Raw genomic sequence first — 23,276 nt, 5'->3', positions numbered from 1 at the left:
CTCGTTGATTGATTTTTTGAATCATTAAACATTTGGTATTTTTAATTCATGGTTTAGCTTATAATAAACTCGTTAGCCACGTTTTTCCTACAGATACACCACTGCTTTTGAGGCACTGGTTAGGACGGTGGGAAAAACACTCGGAGAATTAGCTAAATCGCTCTCCCACAAAATAAAATAAAATAAAATTGATTTTTGATGTCAGTAAAATGGTCCCCAACTAGCTCGGTGCCTTCCGTGATGTGTCAAACCAAAACAGATCATAACAGAATAGGTAGTTATGGGTTTGAAATGTTCTGAAATCTTCTTCGATATTCTTTTCGTTTTTTCTTGTAATGATATCATAGGGAGATCTTTGCTGCCAGAATGAATATGACAGTGACACGGAGGGATTCTTGGTCTCCATAAAGTTTTTCTTCGGTGTTTTTCGGTGTTGGCCAGTGAGCATCTCTGAGTTGGCTGTATTGTTGGCAGTACTGTAGGATGTGTTCAACAGTTGACAATATTGTAGAATATGTGTTCTGAAATTGGACACTGTGTTTCATTAATGTTTTTTTAGGAGATTTTTAATAGCAGTTCTTTCAACAACAAAAAAGTATACATTCATTTACAAGATTTTAGTTTCCGTACCCTCTGTCAGAAACCCTGATAGTTTCGTTTATATATTGCATTTATACACTGTAATATTTTAATCACATACGTTAACATTGTCACCTATGGGATTTTATTTGGTATATTATAACCTGGAGCACTTTGAGGAACGAAGGGACATAACCAAAGAGCGGGGCCATGCTAACTGGTTGTCGGTCATTTTCGTTTTGTTGTTCAGATTTATACTAATGTATACTATAATTCAGCGGAATATTCAGCAGAATTAGTTGTGTGCTAGTTGATTGATTTTTTTTTCTCTATTCTTTTGCATTACATTTATTTAGGAAGACAGTTCATATTTTTTTTAGCTTTAGCTTTTCAGAGTTGTCAGTTATTATTATACAAGAACCAAGATGTCAAAATTGTATTTAGTTGTTGTAGATATTTTGCCACGCACGGATTCCATGGATTTCACTTTATTTGTTCAAAAAATGTGCGGCATTTTTGCTGCATATTCGAACGCTACAAAAGTTGTTCACCGATTTAAAGTGAGTTATAAATTCATTTAGACTAACTACAGCGGTTATAAAATAGGCAAAGAATTTTGTAAATCAACCCCCATCTCCGGGTATGAATCAACGTAATTTGCATTAAGCACCACAAACGGAATCAGGCTAAAACGGAACCACTACCAAAAGGGAACCATTTTTGTTGGCGAAAACGGAACCGATTGTGGCTATAACGGCACCTCACTGTATTGGGTAAAACGGAACCACACGAGAGAGAGTGAGAGAGACTGAGACTGACTGACGACTGTTGATTGTCAAGCATTTAAGTTACTAGAATTACACCTGTATTGCTAATGTTAATCCCCATCACCGATTCCGTCTAGCCGGAATGTCGCAGACAAAACATCAAAGCTCACGGTGACGGTGTTCACTGCACAGCCTTGCCGGGCTTGCTTGGTTAAGTACACAACAATCGATTGCTTGTTTTGTAAATAAATAAACATCATTTTACTTTATTACATCTGACTTCCTTCATGAGATCTGTCAGTTGTTGCTGTATTTAAAAAGGTAATAGAGTAAATTAGTGCCTTCAGTATAACTGTTATTTTTAGCTTGAGCATGTGCTAAGATGATGCTTGACGTCACTAATCGAGGCCCTACTTGGAATAACAGTCAATAGATGTTTTGATAATCAAATGCTCCCAATCACAAGTTTCTCAAATATCCACCAAAAGAGAGGAAATTCGTAACCAGTATCACAGCAATGCTAATCCAAATAGAAACGGCAGAGAACAGGAAAAGTAGCGAATGTTGAGGGAGACCTTTCTGAGTGGTTTGCGAATGCCCCACTGAAAGATATGCCGTTATCTGGGCCAATTTTAACTGAAATGGCAAAAGAACTAGCGAAAATATTGAAAGTGGATAACTTCAACCCAACAAGCTGAATAGTTGTTACTTTTATTTATTTTGTTCGCCTATTTATTTATTTATAAAAAATATTTACATCTATAATGGAGATTATTTGTGCATGTTTAAAATAACAACACTTAGGTATATAAACAATTTCATTTATTTAATTCACATAAAAATGAACTATGAGCAATCATGTTATAATAGCACATATTATCTCTCCCCCCCCCCCCCCCCCCCCCCCAACAAATATGGATGTTTAGTCTACATGAACTGGGCCATGGCTGTGCGTTAAGTAAGAGGATCCAGTTGTCAGATCTTTTTTTCCCTTATATAATAGCCTACAATTAAACTCAAAACACAATGGTTTGGAGGCTTGGACTTCTTATCGAGTTATATAAAGTTGTCATCAAAGGCAACTAACAAAGTTCATTAAAAAGTGTATGCCTTATATGCCTTAATTTTGGTTTTGATTTCGGTGCTGTTTTAGTCATCGATTTTGGTGCCGTTTTAGCCAACGCAGGTTCCGTTTTGTCCACAGATTTTGGTGCCGTTTTAGCCAACACAGGTTCCGTTTTTCCAATTTGGTTCCGTTTTCGCCTGAGGCCGTTTTGGCACGGTTCCGTTTTCGCTATAACCCCCACAAACTATGTAGTGCTAAGGGACGTCCCAAACTTAGTTAGGGTAATAAAAAATCGAATATGATAGGTATGGAAAGAATATTCCTCATCTTGTAGAACTTTGCCATTTGGTAGTATTTGAAGAAGTAGAGTTACAGTATATTGAAATTAAAACTCCAGCAAGACCATGTTATTTAATGGTGGCCATCATCATCATGATGATCATTCCCCAGCCGCTATGCAGGAAAACACATACCACGGCCCTTGTCCAGTTGTGGTGTACTGGTTGGAACGAGAAAAACCCCAATTAGTTGAATGGTTCCACCAAGGTAGTTCGATCATGTGACGCAAGTACCTCAAGTGAGCACTCATCTGATAGCTATATCCTGCCCCAAGATAAATGTTATGGAAAACAAAATAATTGGGATACAAGCATATTATAAACATTTCTTTTTAATTTCTAATGTAGTATAATGGCCTGCTAATATGAATTGTTTGCTTACAATCTGTAAAGCCATTTTACACTTAAACGCATGCAAGCACACACACATCTTTGTCGGAAATCAATTGATAATTAATAGCACAAAGCATTGCACACAAATTAATTAATGATATCTAAAATAAACAACAAAACACACATTGATAAATAGTTTAATTTAATCAAACACAAATCGAGACGTGACCAGGGCCGAAACGTCTCGAAAGCCAACCATGTACCGGTCAAATGGCCCATTATCCTGAAAATTAGTTGATGATCATCGAAATGTCCATTAGGCTATTTCTCACTTTGGTCAGTGCACCACGACTAGTATATCAAAAACCATGGTATGTGATATCCTGTCTGTGCATATAAAAGATCCCTTGCTACTAATGTAGCAGGTTTCCTCTAAGAATATTTGATATCCAGTAGCAGATGATAAATAAATCAATGTGCTTTAGTGGTGTCGTTAAACAAAACAAACGTAACTTTTTCATCAAAATGTTTTATTACGAATGATATTTTTCACACTAGTTTTTGGAATAAATTAACAATCTTAGCACTACTATTATTGTAAATATCGTGAATCCCTACCATTATGACCTTTAGTTTACTTTTCCCTACGATTGTGTGTAGGCCTACTGCCCTAAATGGGGAAGTAGTTTTAAAATTCATTACTCCTAATTGGTGGAAGTAGACTAGCTTTAGTGAGGTAATGAGGCTGGGAAATTTTGTAGACCATGGAAAACGAATGTTAGTTTGTTTGAACAGCCCACACACACACATACTTGAGGATGAAAATGCTTGGTTTTTTGTCTTACTCTATAAATAAATTTAAAAAATTAATTCAATGTCTGTGTTTCCTTATTTTTTTCAGTCTATTCATACTTAAAGTAACCAATATTCTGACTTTCACGCATTTATGAGGACATGAAAACCCTGAAATTCACATGCATTGTTGTATATAAATATAATTTCAGTTTTTTGAAAGAAAAGATGCCTGGTTATTCAAGGATAGCTTTCCATTTGTGGGCTATTTCTTGTTCAAGCCAATGTAAAAACCTGTTGCCAGGACAGATTTTTAGTTACTTGGCCTTTCTTCATTAGATTAATGATAATCGACTTAAACAACAGCATGTACATGCAATAGACCTCTTTCACATTCCACTGCGCATGTGCCCATTGAGGGGTAACTTGAGGACGCAAACCGCGAGATCTCGCAAAAATAGACCTGTGGACAAGTTGGGGGGCATGAACAATGTGAGGGCCACGCAATAGGAATGTGAATATCTCCATGATTAATTATTCTATCAGTAGGGAACCCGAAAATTCTGTCGACATCCACAACGAGACTTATTGGAGACATTTGTGAATTATTGCGTATCACGAAATAAAAAATATTTGGTTGTTAACGCATCGTACACAATAAATATAGGATATAGGCTGAAATAATATTAATGTGTGCGTGCATGTATTTATGCAGATATTTATTGTATTTAACATGATTTAAATATTTATAAAGCATTATACAGATAAAATACATTCAGGATTTTTGTCGGGATTTCTTTTCACCAAGTTGTTAAAAAATTTGTTCGGTATTTGGAATAAAATTAAATTATACATATGAAGTTTATTATGCGCAGTCATAAGGTACCAGTCATAAGGTACTTCGTTTGAATGTTTGAAGCAAACATATTAAGTACCATATCAGGCTCGTAGCCGGGGGTGGGGGGTGGGGGGTGGGGGGTCAGGGTATCGGACAATCCCCCTACGCAGGATTGAGAGTTCCGCTCAAATGAAGAAAAAAATCGGATTTTACATATAAAAGTTCTTGTCCCCAAATGACCGGGATAACGTAGCAAGAACGTCTGTCTGAGGTTCCATTTGCTGAAAGTTCAATCCTTCTCAGTGGGCCCGTTTGATTATTTCCCGTCCCAACCAATGATCCATCAAAAGACGTCGTGTATGCTATCCTGTTTGTGGGATGTGAGAAGTATGCCATGTATCATTTATTATAAATACATTGGTACGACTGAAAACAAACGGTTTCTTGTCGTGGCTCTGTGACCAGGCTATTTTACATGCATACCACAACTTAATGCAACTTGTTAACATATATTTCGCAACAAAAGTTCGTGTATTATTCTCGAGTGTAACCGGCGTCAACTCATTGTTTGGCAAGGGGTTCTATATATATATATATATATATATCTGGGGACACCCTGCCACCCCCCGTCTAGGGCTCTGCGTCGTTGGCGCTCGCGTTTGATGAGTTCCGTTTATATGAAATTTCTATTCTCTCTCTCTCTCTCTCTCTCTCTCTCTCTCTCCCCCCCCCCCCCCCCCCAATCATGCTGGCTACGGGCCTGAAGTTATATACAATATTCATAAGTTAGACCAGACATCAAATTAGGATCATATCGGGTTGCATGGGAAAGTTGCTGAACTTTGTTATGTATAATCATGTACGTTATAAAAACATGTGATACTTGCATACCATATCGTTATATAGGATTTCTCCTTATGCTTGTAAGTGTGTATCAAAGTACTGATGGTATCGCTAACGATCTCGACCAATGTTCTCAGGTACAAAATACAAAATAGTAACCAAACACTATTGTACATACAGATATGTTTACTTCAAACTGATCTTCATGTAAAGAAGAAGATGTCATCTTCTAAATTCTTCAAAACAAACAACGCGAACAGCCGCGTTTACTCGGGTTTCTGACGTCATGCTAGGTTGTAGGTTTTCGCTTGTGACAGCTCATATGTTTTAAAATTTCGTAAATATCAGATATTATTTCAAGTGAAGTTGTATGTATCTGATATAAATGATAATAAAAATAAGTAAATAAATAAATACATAAATAATTTGTGGATAGACATGTAACACTGATTAGTAGTTGTACGACTGTCTTTTTTAATGAAACGATAAGGGGAAAATAGAGCTGTGATAAAGGTCTATGTGAGTTAGTGGTTTTGTTGGGGTTTTTAGGGGGAAGGGGAGGCATATTTTATTAAATTTTAAATACTGATACATGTGGAGAATTAAACATAACTGGTAAATCCGCGTGAATATTTAACTATAATTCTAATTGTTAAAAGTAGCAAACACATTCCACTAAAGTTAATTTTATTGTATGAATCTTTTAATTTTGCACTGTTAAAATTCCCTTGACAGGCGGCTCCAGAGACTTCATCTAAGTAAAAGTTTCACTGTTTTTGGTCTTAAACCATTCCGATGTCAACTTTAGTAGACCGTTTTTCACAGCCATTTTAACATCTTATACGAAATATGTACCTTAGTCTCTAGAGATTCACGCCCGACGCTCATGACAACTGTCGATCATGCCCCCCAATTTGTATATAGCCTCGATACCGTCCAATTCGGGCACATGTGCAATGGGAATGTGAAAGAGGTCTATTGGGATGCAAGTGAGTATTCAGATTGTCTTCAATTTGAGATCATGTTGACTGTATATCATTCTTCCCGTCGCTGCCAGATATCTACATCTACAACATAGACATTGGACCGAGGCTTAATGGTCACATGTAATGTTCAGTGATGAATCCAGTTTCATGCTAGATTTAATGACAGTCAAACATGTATGTTTGATGTAATCCTGGAGAACGTTGCCAACGAGCAGCTGTGAATCAATATTCCCTAATTAAAGGTCGAATTAAAAATATTTAACTGAAATTAGGGAACCAAAGTAAGTTGGAGGGATACCAAGGCAAACTTCCTTAAAGGGCACACAGGCAATTTACTTATCAAGCTTTATATAGATAAAAATTATTTCACCCTGGTGTTTTGGGCTCTTTTATCATATAAGCTAGTGATAATTTTATTATGTTACATGTACAACCTGGAATGTATGGGAAGGACTTGGTGCCGTCTATGACATCTGATTTTCAGAGCATAACCATGTCGTTTGCTGTCATTGCAAGGATAAAACTCGAACCCTGCTACTTTTTGTGGGCACTATATATCACAACCAGTTATTATGAAAAACAAAATAAAGTGTAACCTAATCAAGAAAACAAAATAAATGCCCAGGCCCAAATTATTGGTTTGGCATATTTTGTCTTTGGAGGAGAGTGGGAGTTGATGCTCCTTTGCAATACTTTTTTTTGTTTTGAAATAGATGCTTTTTGCTGCAAAGTTGAGCATATAAAAACAGAAATATTTAAGTTTCAAAGACTGTTGGCAATATTCTGTTTCTTTTAAGCAGTATTAACGACACCACGAAATATGTTGAATTGTTGTTTGGGTTTTAAAATTGTTTACAATAAAGAATGTGTGAAATGGTCCACTTCTTCCTAGGCATTGATATGTTAGGTTTCTAATTTCGTGTTGAGAATTATTTTTTTTCATGCATGTGTGCTTCAACAGTTTTAGGTTTTAATGTCACTACATGGTTGAGGGGGTAATGTTTCTGAAATATGCATACAGAACAAAGACTCGATAAATATTTTTAAAGAGAAATTGGAATTGTTATAAAAGTAGGTTCACTTACTGTCATTACAGATCTAGGCTTTATGTTCATACCAATAAATACTTATAAATCTCCTAAGTTCAAGGGCCATAACTCTGGGGAAATTGGGGAAATCGACATAAAAGACAAATTTGATCTGTAACTATACACAATAAACCTATACACAAAATTTCAGCTTAATATCTGGAGGCAATTTTGGAAAAAAATGTTTGGAATTTTATTCTTCGTTCAAGGGCCATAATTGTCAAAAATGGGTAAATTGCCATGAACGTTGAACTTTATCTGTAACAAGATGGTGCATATAGCTATGCACAATATTTCAGCTTAGTATTTTGAGACACTGGGGGGAAAATCGGAAAAACTATGTGGGACAGACAGATAAACAAAAGGATGGTGACAAAACCTATAGTCCCCTCAAGTTAATACAATCCATTTTAAAACTATTTCTGCGAGTCAATTGACCAGATATCTGCAACTTTAAGGACTAGTAATGTATGTGGAATTGATATGTCTTGCAGTTTGTGAGTCGCTTATGCAGTGTCAGTGTATTTCTGTTAACACACTAGACCAAACAATAGCTTGATCAGGTGTCCTTGATCAAACATTCTTTTCCTACATGTAAACTAAGTTATGTTCATTATGTATGATTGTCAAATAATTTCTTACATTATTGATTGGTGAAATTATTACGTTATTGGACCACACTATAAATATTACCTGATTTGTAGGTACATTTATTAAATTATTGAACCACTTTAAATATGTTAACAAGGAAACTTATTATGCTGCTTTAATACAAGAATACTATTGTAATGAAATTTGTGAACAGATGTGCGTAGTTGCATGCAAACGTTACTTGAATACATGTGTACAGATTTTAATATATTATAAAGAAATAACATTTTTATTTGTTTACTTTTGCTCACAGGTTTCGGGAGAGTCCAAAATTGTTGCTAGTGAGTTTTTCTTATTTTTTATATTTATTTATATTATTTTATATGTTGTTTGCTTTATGATATTTTTTCATAATTATTTTGAGCCACATTGTGAAGTGGGTGATATTATTATTAATCCTATTACATTTGTACAGAAATATGAAAAACATGGAAGAGGCATTTAATTTATTTAGGCCTATCCTTTTTATTTATAGGCTATGTCGTTTTTATTCCCAATTTTGGAGTTAAAAATTCCCAATCTGAAAGTAAATAGTTTCCATTTTTTATTATTATATAAAGATAAATTTTGAGAATGATACTAACACTTGACAAACACCCCTTCCCTCTCATATTATGTTTCCTAATGTAATAATATTAATTTGAATAAATACAAGTGCATATATAGTATTACTCTTTTTAAATTCTAACTTGGCTCAATGAGATGTTTTTTTAATAAAACTGAAAATTCTCTATTTTATTGTACATAACATAACACTAAACCGAATGTCAAAGCTATGTGTATTAAGTCAAATATAAGAAATAAAACCCTGGATATATTAACACAATGTTTTAGTAACTTAAGTACACTGTACTACAGTTGTATTGATTGAAAAAAAAATGTGTTGCTTTTGGAAAAACAACATTTAAGCTTTCCAGTTTACCACAGGGATTATTTTTATGTGAACTGTGTCCACATTAATGTTTGACCATGCATGACGATTAATTTTGTCATTTGTGTACCCTAACTTAGACACATTTATTATCTTTCTATTTGTAAACAGTAAGACTGCATGTGTGTCCACTGCCACCAGTATACTATTAAGTACTACTATTTGTCTGATGTAGACACATAATTAAAACATTTAACTTATGATTCAGTCATGTGGGTGATACTAATTGTTTTTGATTGAAGAAATGTCTAAAACGGGCCCCTGAAAATTGTGAGAATGATCATTTCGTTTGTGCGTCGCTTGTGCAAATATAATTTTGCGTAATCAATTTTGCATTCGTGCTTTAAATATAAGACACCATTTAAGCGGACATAACGTAAAATGTCTTTTTATAAAAATTTAAATGGTTTATTTTACTTGACTGGATTCACTATTCAACCATAATTAAGATGATAAATATGATGGTAGTAACACATTATTTATAAAATGCATGTAACTACATGTACTTAAATAAATTTTGCATTTAAATAATTGTTTATTACCATTCTATTGTAAAGTTATATGTAGCATTAGAAGGTAATATGGTTTTAATTTATTTTATGGATACCTTATGTCTACTAGAATCAGAACCATTACCAATATAGCAGTGACTTAGCTACATGTACCAGATCAGCTATCTTAGCCTTAAAGGAGCAGACCATAGTTTCAACCCATGACAATGGACATCAAGTTTAGTTAATCTACAAACCTGCAACACATTGGATATGGTTATAACGGAGAGAAGCTAAAGTCTGTGGGTATACAGGGAACAGGGAAATACCGTCTAAAAATAACTTTAGTTTGTCTCGATAACCACTAAGCAGGGCTACCTCTGGGTTAGCAGAACATTTCACCAAATTATCTACTAAACTTCAAAAATGTCGGAAATATTTATTTCATGAAATTATTTTGCAAAACTAAAACAAAATTCACCAATTGTTTTTGAATTTGGCGAGTGCCAGAGTTAGCTCTGATTAAACGTTTTTATAGAGACTAGGGTCTGTCACTTTAAATAATATTAATTGAATATATGGGGTGGGTGGAAGGGCTGTTGGATCATAATCACTTACTACCTACATAACGTATATAAATGTGAGTTTTTTTATTCACATTTATGAAAACTGTATGATTAACTGTATGTGGTTCCAGATATCGTGGTATACATATGTTACTGTGGTATGACTCACTGCAGTGCACACAATATTTTACGAGAATCATTGTCTTGTTCGCATGTCAGTTAGGCAAGTTTTAAATCATGTGAACAATTAATTTCTAAAATTAAAAGTACCCGATTAGAAGTCAAATTGAAAATTTGTTTATTTTTTTAATACATTTGAACCACCAATGTAGCATAGAACCGTAGTTCAGATGTTTTACAATTAGGTAGGTCTAACTCATCGGTTACTAGAACTATATTCATGTAACCGAACAATCGGTTACCTGAGTAAACCTCATGAGAACTGACTTTCGATTACCTAAGATTTTGAAATATTGTCCCCTGCACTGGTATAAAAAACGCCTCTTTTAACATTGTTGGATTTGAACATAATTTATATCCCTTATGACAGTTGTCTATTACTAAAGCTTGTGACAAACCTTTTTTACTTTAAACATAAACTTAAAGCTAATTTTTTTTTTTATATAAATTTGGTTAAGTAATAACCTATTTATTGTTATCAGCTTATATCAAACAATGTGTATATGTTCAGTCCAAATTGACTAATAATAGAGGATAAAAGTAATACCTCTACAGTAGAGATATTATTTTTATCGTCTTATTAGTCAATATAGGCCCTCTACCCAAATATTGTCTATTAACATTTAGGTTATGACAAAACGTTTCACTTTAAATATAAACAATGCATAATAGATTCTTATTTAATTTCCTATTCATCTGGTGAAATAACCTATTTATTGTGATCATCTCAAACGTACAGTACTTTAATCGTGGACAAAAGTAAAGAAAATAGTTTTATTTTTCAGTAATATATGTTAAATGGATACGTTCAAATGTACACAGTATTTTTTTTATCTTAGATATGTTAATTTTTATTATTGATTTTTTTTTTACAGTTTTTGAAGTAATGAACATTCTTGGGATGGAACGTACCATTTCTGGCCTTTGGCGCCTTGGTGGAGTGAAAGTAACCATGACACCAGTAATTTCCTACGAGAATTTTGCCAAGTTCCTTGGGGCAAGCTCGAAACTGACAGAGTTAAACCAGAGTGAGCTGCCTGATGATCATCTCTACTGGTTACAGTTTGACGTGGAATACACTGGTAAGTGGGGGTGGGACATAGTCCAGTGGTAAAGTACTCACCTGATGATCATCTCTATTGGTTACAGTTTGACGTGGAATACACTGGTAAGTGGGGGCGGAACGTAGCCCAGTGGTAAAGCACTCACCTGATGATCATCTCTATTGGTTACAGTTTGACGTGGAATACACTGGTAAGTGGGGGAGAGACGTAGCCCAGTGGTAAAGCACTCACCTGATGATCATCTCTATTGGTTACAGTTTGACGTGGAATACACTGGTAAGTGGGGGAGAGACGTATCCCAGTGGTAAAGCACTCACCTGATGATCATCTCTATTGGTTACAGTTTGACGTGGAATACACTGGTAAGTGGGGGAGAGACGTATCCCAGTGGTAAAGCACTCACCTGATGATCATCTCTATTGGTTACAGTTTGACGTGGAATACACTGGTAAGTGGGGGAGAGACGTATCCCAGTGGTAAAGCACTCACCTGATGATCATCTCTATTGGTTACAGTTTGACGTGGAATACACTGGTAAGTGGGGGAGAGACGTATCCCAGTGGTAAAGCACTCACCTGATGATCATCTCTATTGGTTACAGTTTGACGTGGAATACACTGGTAAGTGGGGGAGAGACGTATCCCAGTGGTAAAGCACTCACCTGATGATCATCTCTATTGGTTACAGTTTGACGTGGAATACACTGGTAAGTGGGGGAGAGACGTAGCCCAGTGGTAAAGCACTCACCTGATGATCATCTCTATTGGTTACAGTTTGACGTGGAATACACTGGTAAGTGGGGGAGAGACGTATCCCAGTGGTAAAGCACTCACCTGATGATCATCTCTATTGGTTACAGTTTGACGTGGAATACACTGGTAAGTGGGGGAGAGACGTAGCCCAGTGGTAAAGCACTCACCTGATGATCATCTCTATTGGTTACAGTTTGACGTGGAATACACTGGTAAGTGGGGGAGAGACGTAGCCCAGTGGTAAAGCACTCACCTGATGATCATCTCTATTGGTTACAGTTTGACGTGGAATACACTGGTAAGTGGGGGAGAGACGTAGCCCAGTGGTAAAGCACTCACCTGATGATCATCTCTATTGGTTACAGTTTGACGTGGAATACACTGGTAAGTGGGGGAGAGACGTAGCCCAGTGGTAAAGCACTCACCTGATGATCATCTCTATTGGTTACAGTTTGACGTGGAATACACTGGTAAGTGGGGGAGAGACGTAGCCCAGTGGTAAAGCACTCACCTGATGATCATCTCTATTGGTTACAGTTTGACGTGGAATACACTGGTAAGTGGGGGCGGAACGTAGCCCAGTGGTAAAGCACTCACCTGATGATCATCTCTATTGGTTACAGTTTGACGTGGAATACACTGGTAAGTGGGGGAGAGACGTAGCCCAGTGGTAAAGCACTCACCTGATGATCATCTCTATTGGTTACAGTTTGACGTGGAATACACTGGTAAGTGGGGGAGAGACGTAGCCCAGTGGTAAAGCACTCACCTGATGATCATCTCTATTAGTTGCAGTTTGACATGGAATACTTTGATACACTGGTAAATAGGTGGGACGTAGCCCAGTGGCAAAGCACTTAATTGATGTTGGTCGGTCTGAGATTGAATCCTGTTTTGGGGGGGGGGGGGGGGGGGGGGCATTGAGCTATTTATCATTCCAGCCAGTGCACCACAACTGGTATACCAATGGACATGGTATGTGCTATCCTGTATGGATTGGTGCATATAAAATATCCCTTGCTATTGACAGAAAAATGTAGCAGGTTTCCTCTGTAAGACTGTCAGAATTACCAAATGTTTGACATCCAGTAGTTAATGATTAATAAATCAATGTGCTCTAGTGGTGTCATTAAACAAAACACACTTTGACACTGGTAAGTGCATGCACATATGTTTTAACTCTTTTACTGGTAGCATTTCATTCCAGCCAGTGTTCCACAGTTGGGGTAACAAAGGCTGTGGAATGTACTATTATGTTTGTGGGATGCTGAATATATATATATAAAAAAAAAAAAATCCTTGCTGCTAAACAAAAAGAGTAGCCCATGGTATGGAGGCTGTGTATTTCATCTCATTATCTGAACGGTCCTTATAACCTTAGTTAAAATGTCTGACTCCATATCACCTTAATTAAAATGTGTCAAATGTGTCGTTAAGTAATTACCCCTATCAAAATTTGAAAATAGTTTTATTTATGACTTTGTGGCTAATTTAATATTTAAATAATATTGATATTAAACTTATATAAAGTATTTACAAACTTGATTAGTCTGTCGCCTGTCATAACTGGCAGGGATGGGGATGATTTCCTTGAGACATACCGTAGGCTAAAAACTAGTTATGCTAACCCAGGACCTAATTCACTAAACTTTGCAATTTTGAAGAGAACTTTGTGATTAGGCCCTAGCAGAATATTTAACTATCGCTAGTATTTAATAAACTTTGCTGTAACCAGGTTACCCAACCCTCTGTTTTTATACTGGGTTAGTTGGAAGGTATTTTACAAACATATGGCAGAACATAGCCCAGTGGTAAAAGTGCTCATTTGATGCACGGTTGGTCTGGGATCGATTCCCGTTGGTGGGCCCCATTGGGTTGTATATCATACCAGCCAGTGCATCACGACTGGTATATCAATGGCAGTGGTATGTGCTATCCTGTCTATGGGATGGTGCTACTAATGAAAAAATGTAGCAGTATTTTCTCCAAGACTACCGGTATATGTCAAAATTACCCAATGTTTGATGATTAATAAGTCAATCTGCTCTAGTGGTGTTTTTAATAACACAAACTTTTAACTTTTTACAAACAAAGTAGGGTCAAGCAAATTTTAACATGTTGGAGTAACATATATTTGAGCATAAACATTGTTGTTTTGTTTTTGTTTTGGTTTTTTAGTTTCTAATCAATTTTGTTCATAGACAAATCCATAGAAGATTTGATGGACATTTGGAAAAGGGAAGCTGAAAAAATATTGTCAGCAAGATGTGAAGTTGGATTGCCAATACAACTTTATAAAGTTGTACTGGAACGACAGGTAAGGATGAGCCCTAATAGTTTTTTTCCCCTTTTTATTTTGCCTTTACAAAGTAAAAAGCCGGCGGCAGTGGTGATGGCGTCAACTTTTGCTGTAAAGTGTAATATTAAAGTTTTAACGTTGACATCAGTTTTTTACCAGCTATAAGTTCTAGGTCATTGAAACTTGGTTTATTGTTGCACTATGGATGTTCATCATAGTTCACTAAAAACATTTATGGTAGACGAGATATTTAATTTTGCGGAATTCTTGAGGTGGGGTGGTGGTGCCTTTAAGCGAGTGAGAGAGGATTGTGTGTTCATTTTGATGAGTAATGTATGCTTTGGATGTTAAAATATTTCTTCTAATCTGTGTTCCAAGACTGACACCTAGTTGTACTATTTTCATAGTCTCGATATCGGGGAAGTTTAAAGGCAAGATATAGATTTCACTTTTCCAACTGTCACAGTAACAACTTTTGCATTTAGCTCTAAGCTCGTCTCAGTGCATGTTTGGTTTTTTAAAAGCTAATTTAGAGTTGCAACGAGACAGTGATTCATTACCAAATGGTGATACAATGCATCGTATTTGCTGTATCATCACTAACCCTAGCTTCCGAGATATGTACGTTTCTGTTTTGCATACAGACATGAGGACAACCATAAACACACTAGATTTGGGGCCATCCATAGAAATTGTAAACACAAAATTAGGAATTTTCAGCACAACAATAATGTACACCTTTTTACATGTTTGATCATTACCCCCTCCCCCAGGTATTTCACATTAAAAACTACACTGAAGAGCTTGGTATTTGTACTCGGTAAGCAAACCTCCCTAAATGAAATTTTAAGAAATAATAATTCTTATTATTAGACCTTGCCTTTTAAGGTGCGCAGGTGCGATCGCGCACATACAGCGCACGTAATTTCAATCTGGTGAGTGAAAAATAACGCATGTTACATTTAACAAACAGCGCACATAAAATAATTTGATCAAAACTTCTTTGCCTATTTAATTTATTATTAATTAGAAACAGTCCACTTGTGTAAGGTATTTTTTTTATGTCTATTATTTTTCTTTTTTTATCTTTAAAAAAATCAAATAAAACTTCATTTAAATATGATACGGATAACTCATTTATACTGTTCATATAGTTATGACAAAAAGAGAAAAGGGATTGAATTAAACAATGGCTTCTGTAGGCTACACAAATGAACTTGTTATGGAAATCAGCGAAGTCAGTAAAATTGTCTCGATTATTTCATAACTGTTAGCCTACAAAGCTTACGCGAGGTCCCGAAAATGGCAATCGTGTAATTTTATATTTTCTTTAAAAAAAGAAAGAAATGCAATTTAGACGGAATAGACGGAATAATAAAAAGGAAAAGAAATGATAATAAGTATGTAGGAATAAGCCTAGGTATTTTTTTTATGTCTATTATTTTTCTTTTTTTATCTTTAAAAAAATCAATAAAACTTCATTTAAATATTTGTATTTCAGCCAGAGGTTAATGAATGTGCATATGTTATTTATATATGTATATAAGTACACACTATAGTAACAGTAATCAGTGATCATTGCCAACTATTTAATTTTTGTTTCGTTTGTTAGAAAGTCACAGACCATGTGACTGGAACATGATTTGATGTGCAGTACTCTTTGGCATATTGACCAGTCAGAGCTATCGGGGTCATATTAATTTTACTCTTGGAATTCTGCAAGCACACGCTGGTCTACTTGACAACTTACTACGCATTGATGATGGTGTCTAGAATTATGGGTTTTTTTTATTATCTTTATTATGGCGTCCCACTTTTGGAAAAAAATCCTTTGTAATGACAGATTTTGTTAGAGTTTGTATTTTTTTTTTATTTATCAAAAACATTGGGGCCGTTCTAGATCAATGATATAACGCTGTCAGAGCCGTTCGTAACAGGGGTGGGGAAAAGCCCTTTTTTCCCGGTCTGGGACCGATTCTCGATCTCGGAGACCGAAATTATTTTTTAAAAACATGCGTTTGCCGGTCCCACTTTTGTCATTCTTGTCGGTCCGAAGCACCTGTCCATTTCTATTATTGGAACAAATTCCTATCGGTCAAGTGGACCGGCCAGCCCAGACATTGGTATCTCGTGCATGATTTAAAATAATAAATAAATAGTGGTCAATAGTGGTCTGGTGTTTCAGACGTTTGTGATTTTAAAGTCTGCCTAAGTATATCGCCAGTCACTGAAGTCGGACCTACAGTAGTGTCAATCGACTGCCACTAGGCTAGACATTTGTCAAAGTCGCTGAGTCGGTCAAGAGATTACACAGACATTAACGATAGCACCATTCTTGGTTTAGAGAGCCATCAAGGTATTACACTCCAATTAAAACAAAGGACCCAGAATTTGCAACTGGTTACAATCAATAAGTGTCAACACCTGCGTACGGAGCTCTGTCGGTTCGAGTGTCCTAGTCCGAAACAAGAGGCTTTTGTGCAATACAAATTGCTTAAAATAGCATAAAATAAAATGAAATAATCTATAAATGTATTTATTGTTGACTGTTCAGTGTAGTGTATCCAATAATTATAAAGGATTTTAAAATTAACAAAAGGTTTCCACCTTTTTTTTTTTAACAAGTGGGAGTAAGCAGAACAGCTACATGTACTGTTATCTCAAGAGCCAGTAGAGGTCAAATTTCATCCAATCAGTGATGACGTTATTACTCTCTTTGTCTAAACATGTGCTAGCTCAGGCTGTCAAACGCTTCAACGGTGCCATCTTTTATTAATTTTCAAGATACAGTACTGAATATTCGTACTTTTTATACATATATGGGAATTAAAATTCATAACTTTTATTCCTTTTTTATATTATTTATTCTATTATGTAAAATATATACAATTTGTGGGGGTTTTCACTGATCATATGTGATTATTTTTTTTTATTTTTAAAAAAACTATTTGGCAAATATCATTTTTTAAATGTTCTTTTTTATTTAATTTTTCCCCACCCCTGGTTCGTAACCTGTAGCGGAAGGTGATACGGTCAAATGATGTGTTACAAAGTATTAAGAGAGGAAGACTGGTTACGTAAATGTCAATGTCCCAACCAACGCTATCAACTGAAGTAATTGTAGGCCTACATTTCACGAATTATTTTTAAAAAATGTTTTAATAATATGAGTTGGTAGTGCGCACCTGAGATGCTTGGGTTGTAATTCATGAACCACCTCCTTGGAACCAGTGGGTTTTTCCCATTCCAACTATCCTAATCATCTTTGTTGTACATAATAATGAAATTCGAGACAAGTTGATTCCTATATATGTTTAGCTACATGTGTATCAAACCATCTAACACTGAAAAGGTATATATATATAATTTTGTGCATCAAATTATCTTAATAGTACATATTGTAAATAAAAAATCAAATTGTCTGCATCAGTTTGATGTCATAATTATATTTCTATAGTACTACTCCTGAAACCTTTTAATAAATTTTAACTCCATTCCTGAAAGGGAAAGGAAGTCGGACTACACTAATGAACCAAACATAAAATTAGAAGAAAACATTATTGGTTCATTTTTGCAACATATCTTTGCATTTAGATGTACCAATTACTTCATAGATTAATAATGCTTGCTTTTCACTCACCTTAGCAATTTGATGAGTGCGATTTTTCACTCACCTAAGCATTTTGAGGTGTGCAATTTTTCACTCTCCTTTGTTTTTCAAAAGCCAAGGACTGTATTATTTGTTTTTACATAGAACTTGATTATTCAAAAATGTTTATATTTACAGTCAAACCTGTCTTAAGCAGTCACATAAGGGAGTATATAAAATTGGTTGCTTAAGACAGGTGGCCGCTGATTACAGGTTGCCACATATATAGTCTTTAAAATAGTTGTTGTTTCTTATTTTACCGTCAGTACTGATAATTAACGGATGCATGCTTCACAGTTGACTATAAATCAACTTCAGAAAACATGGAATGTATTAAATGAATCCAGGACAAAATCTCACAGGACAAAATCCCACAGTACAAAATCTACAGAATCCCACAAAGTGAAAATAGGGACAAATTCCCACACTCAAAAATCAAATTACATAGTAGTTAGTTCTATATTTATTTTCGTGCTTCCATCCAATTACAGTTCAAGCACGCTGTCACGGGCACACAGTTCAGCTTCCTGGGCCCCGTTCCACTAACGAATTGTAGCTAAGGTTAATTGTAGTGATTTAAGGTGAGTTTTACAACTGGCACCGTAAACTTTACAGCTGTTCCACAAAGCAACCTTACGGTAGTCTTAAGTGCTCCTTTAATTATTAATAAATTCTTTGCAAAGAAGTGCGAATTAGTTAAATAATAAATAGTTTACCGACTTTTCGGAACATGTTGGATGTATTCATTGGCATGGGAAAAACATGAAGTAACTTTGTCAATTTATTCGGTAAGCGATAATTGCCGAATGCATAAGACATGAGAGTTATCTCCCTTATTTTCGTGTGAAGGTCATTAGGCCTAGACTGTTTTTCATCGATCACAGAGTTTCATAAAAGGTATTTGGTATATATTAGATCCATTTTCACACAAAGAGTTAGTATCCTTCTTCGAAAAATATCAAATCATCATCTAACTGCTATTTGACAGCTACGTTAGTGGCTTACAACTGCCTCATACCAATTGTAAATTTTCACTATAACTTACGACGATAGTAAGTTACGCCGTGTCGTGGAACGGGCTGACGATTGTAGAACAAATTTAAGGTCTCGATGGTAGATATTTACGACAATAGTAGGGCTAAGATCGCTTCGTGGAACGGGGCCCAGGACAGATAATAATGTTAGTAGAAGAGAGGAAACCCGCTACCGCAACAATGTGGCTACTCTTAGCACAAACCATGGCCTTTGTCAAACCAGTTATGGAACCAATTGCAATTTATATTTCAATGGGCTCCAATTACAAAAAAAATGCCCGTATTATTGTTTTCGCCTCCTCAACCGCCGTAAGAGGGCTGGAACAGTCGCTTGTCGCTTCTCGCACCTTATTGGATACAGCCATCCAACCATTTGGATACTCATTGAAGCCATTCAGAAGGAGAACTGCTTCGTTCACACCCAAATCAGTGAGGACTTGATTGGGAATCCACCTACAAAGCGAGTCAGACGAAAGCAGAAGAATCTGCAGGCACGCCTACTCACCCTGTGCCAGAATCGCCAGTCACAGAGCTTCTTCGTGGTGTTGGCTACAATATCTGATGGAAAGATACTCTGTGATTTTATTGTGTATATTAATAAAGAAAGAAAATAAAATGTTTAAATTTTATTGTGTGGGATTATGTCCCTATTTTCACTTTGTGGGATTATGTCCTGTGGTATTTTGTACTGTGGGATTATGTCCGGGTAGATTTCGTACTGTGGGATTTTGTCCTGTGAGATTTTGTCTGGATACCGTATTAAATTAACCGTTCTTTTTCATTTACTAATAATTCCTACTTCATGCGGTGTATTGTCATAGTAAGTGAATCTACATATGGCAAGCGTAGCCTGCCTAGAGGCAATTAGATGCATTCCAGAGTTATACTTTTCTTTATTGATACACAGTTGAGATGTCAGGCCTGAATAGATACTGAAAAAGAAGGTGTGAAGATCAGCTGTTTGCTGCACCTTATCGCAGTTGTTAAAATATCCCTTTTAAAGTTTTATATAACAGTAAACATTTACTCTGGCCTCTTAATACAGGTATTTTAGTGATTTGGGTGGCCGCTGGCTGCTTTAGACAGGTGACCGCTTATTACAGGTGAGTTTGTTATAAATCGTTTGGGAGGAAAAAAAGTGACTGCTTAAGGCAGGTGACCGCTGATTACAGGTGGCCGCTAGGACAGGTTTGACTGTATATCGAAAATTAATGGGTTTACTTCATATTTTATTAATGTTAATTTCTGTTAGCATGCATCGAGATGGACACTCAAGGTATATAAACTTGTGCTATTAATATTCATGTTTCATTAAGCTTCCATTCATGTAACTTGTTAATATGAAAATGCCAATGGTGTTTACATGCAAGTTTACATTAGTGTCATTATATCTTACTAATTTGTATTTTATAGGTACATGCATTTGTGAGTGTGGAATCTCCAGAAAAACTCAACGAACTGGCATTCACTCTTCCATTAATGCAGGAGCTTGGAGATAAAGTGCATATCAAGTGTAAAGCAGTTCAGAAATTGGAAATATACAGCAAAAAAATCCTCAGCGATTATATGTAACAAGTTGATGTCTTCTGATAGTTTGGGACTGAAGTGGACATGTTTACATACAAGTTCGGACAGGCTAATACTTGTTATATAACTATACATTAATACAAGTACTGTGGCTATTCTCAGTTTTGCAAAAAGAAACATAAAATGGAAGATGTTTACCACTTGGAGATATGTCACACTATGGAGTAGTTCATTAAAACTAATATTGTATTAGCTTCATTATTTTTATTATTATTATACAAAAAGAAACATCGGTATAAAATGGTAGATGTTTAAAGACTTGGAAAAAATGTCACAATATGGAGTAGTTCAATAATTAATATTGTATTAGTTTCATATTTAAACAAAATTATTATTAGAATACAAACAAGAAGAAATATTAAGTTGTTATGAGTGCTGAACTGATTGGTTATCTGGCGATCATTTAACTAGAACAAAACAAAAATACAAAATTAATATCTTAGTTAGTAAACCTGTGATTCAGACTTGTAATGAGTCAGAGTAGATGATTTAATACAGTTTATTTTTTAATATATATAGTAAATTTGTGGTAAATATGATTCTCTTTGAACTGATTGCTTTGATCAAGTTTTAATTTCACAAGGCCAGGTAGGTCCTTACTTAATTTAGAATTTTACTGCAAAGCTAAAGGAGCAAGATTGTAACTTCTTATCATCAATAAAAATCTGTCAGGTGGAATATAGTTTTGCTGGGCAAAAAGAATAATATTCCTGTTCTTTAGCAATTTAATAAAGTACGAAGTTGTGCACCACAAAGGGAATACAACTTCATATGGTACTATTTTGAATGTTACGACTGAGATTTAGTTGAGTTATATCATTTATTTTGTTGTGTCCCTAGTCCAGTGTCTAGAAAATGAGACAGAAGTTATTAAAATAGCATCAGACCTCTTTGAAAGTAAATAGCCTTATTGGAAAATATTGCCATGCCTTGAAATATCAAGCTAATTTTCAAAAACTCAAATTTCCTGAAATATCACACTCTTGAAATTGAAGTGACTGGAGTTGAACTGTATTCTAAAAGTTTATGCAAGTATTTGTTTTGAAAATTAGTGTAGATTTATGAAGACATGGAAAACATTCTTATGGTGGGTTAAGACCTACCAAAGATGTTACTTTGTTACAAATAGAACTTTTCGTTGAGTATAGCTTAACCAGATTTTTGTAGCATTTTCAAACATATCTACATTAACAATGTCATTCAGCTTTAGCATTTGTTATTCGTGATTGTTACTATGGTATTGTTTAAAGTCTGAATATTTTGTTTTATGTCAGATGTAATAATATGGTATGTAATAACTGAATTTGAATACACACACAATACCATAGCTGTTTTATTGTAGTTTATGTGTACCATTGTAGCACTATTTGTTACATTGTATTACTAATATTACTAATTTTATAGCATCACAAAATAAAAGGCTTGGACAGTATAGGATTTTGCTGTTAATAAATCAGTAAGTTGATGCATCAGGACAATATTTTGAAAAATCAGTTCTACATGGAACGATGTACATTTTTGTGTCATAGCTTGTCATAAACAAAATTAGTCTTTGTTAAAACATTGTCATCACTTTTTGTCCAGAATGAAAATAAAACCAAATAATTTGCTTTATTAGGTGTTGGCTTATTTTATTATTTTATTTTTGTTATTATTGTTTTTATATATTGTTGTTTTTTTCAGCTGTTGAAGATAATAAAATTGTTAAAATGAGATTTTTAACAAGTTTCATAAATAGTGTGAACAAATGTGCAATATCTGGCAAAAAGTATAATAATGGTCTTGCAGTATGCAGAATTCAAATTTAAAAGGGAAGCAAGTGATACAGACGCTAGTAGTTTCAGTTGTTTACAGCTTAGACAAAATATGCAAATTACATCAATTTTTAAATTCCTTCTGTATCTCTCCTAAAATATAATATAAACTTAAGAATGTAATGTGTTTTAAGATTAAAAAGTTTGTTTTATTTAATGACGCCACTAGAGCACATTGATTTTTTTATCATATCATCGGCTGTTGGACGTCAAACATATGGTCATTCTGACACTGTTTTTTTTTAGAGGAAACCCGCTGTTGCCACATAGGCTACTCTTTTACGACAGGCAGTTAAGGATTTTTTATTTGCGCTTCCCACAGGCAGGATAGCACAAGCCATGGCCTTTGTTGAACCAGTTATGGATCACTGGTCGGTGTACTCACTCAGGGTTTGGAGTCAGTATCTGGATTAAAAATCCCATGCCTCAACAGGGATCCGAACCCAGTACCTACCAGCCTGTAGACCGATGGCCTAACCACGACGTCACCGAGGCCAGTTGTGTTTTAAGAAAAAAGACAATAAAATATTTTCAGTTTCAGTTTAGTTAGGTGGTTCATAAGGATGGTACAACTTGGCAACAAAAGGTTAAATGTACTATTTTAAATTTAGTTTTAAAAATATACATG

At 35.2% G+C, this 23,276-nt stretch overlaps 1 protein-coding gene across 1 annotated transcript; it reads left to right on the top strand.

The window, feature by feature from the left end:
- The first annotated feature begins 814 nt into the window (after window positions 1–814).
- Window positions 815–22,448, top strand: LOC121372733. Its single transcript, XM_041499208.1, has 5 exons — window positions 815–1,139; window positions 8,535–8,562; window positions 11,325–11,531; window positions 14,467–14,582; window positions 20,661–22,448. The coding sequence occupies exons 1-5, from the start codon at window positions 1,005–1,007 to the stop codon at window positions 20,817–20,819; spliced, it is 645 nt and encodes a 214-aa protein (XP_041355142.1). The 5' UTR covers window positions 815–1,004; the 3' UTR covers window positions 20,820–22,448.
- Window positions 22,449–23,276: the final 828 nt, after the last annotated feature.

The sequence above is a fragment of the Gigantopelta aegis genome, chromosome 4 (genome assembly GCF_016097555.1).
Source record: "Gigantopelta aegis isolate Gae_Host chromosome 4, Gae_host_genome, whole genome shotgun sequence".
In the NCBI taxonomy this organism is placed as follows: domain Eukaryota; kingdom Metazoa; phylum Mollusca; class Gastropoda; order Neomphalida; family Peltospiridae; genus Gigantopelta; species Gigantopelta aegis.
Note: the sequence above shows the minus strand (reverse complement) of the source record. Positions and strands in the feature narration are given on the sequence as shown.

What these genes read in the sequence shown, in the direction of transcription:
- LOC121372733 (XM_041499208.1), top strand. Translation starts at nt 1,005, where the DNA reads ATGTCAAAATTGTATTTAGTTGTTGTAGATATTTTGCCACGCACGGAT. An exon ending in AAGTTGTTCACCGATTTAAA is followed by an intron (nt 1,140 to 8,534) that starts GTGAGTTATAAA and finishes TTTTGCTCACAG; the next exon opens with GTTTCGGGAGAGTCCAAAAT. An exon ending in GTTTGACGTGGAATACACTG is followed by an intron (nt 11,532 to 14,466) that starts GTAAGTGGGGGT and finishes TTTTGTTCATAG; the next exon opens with ACAAATCCATAGAAGATTTG.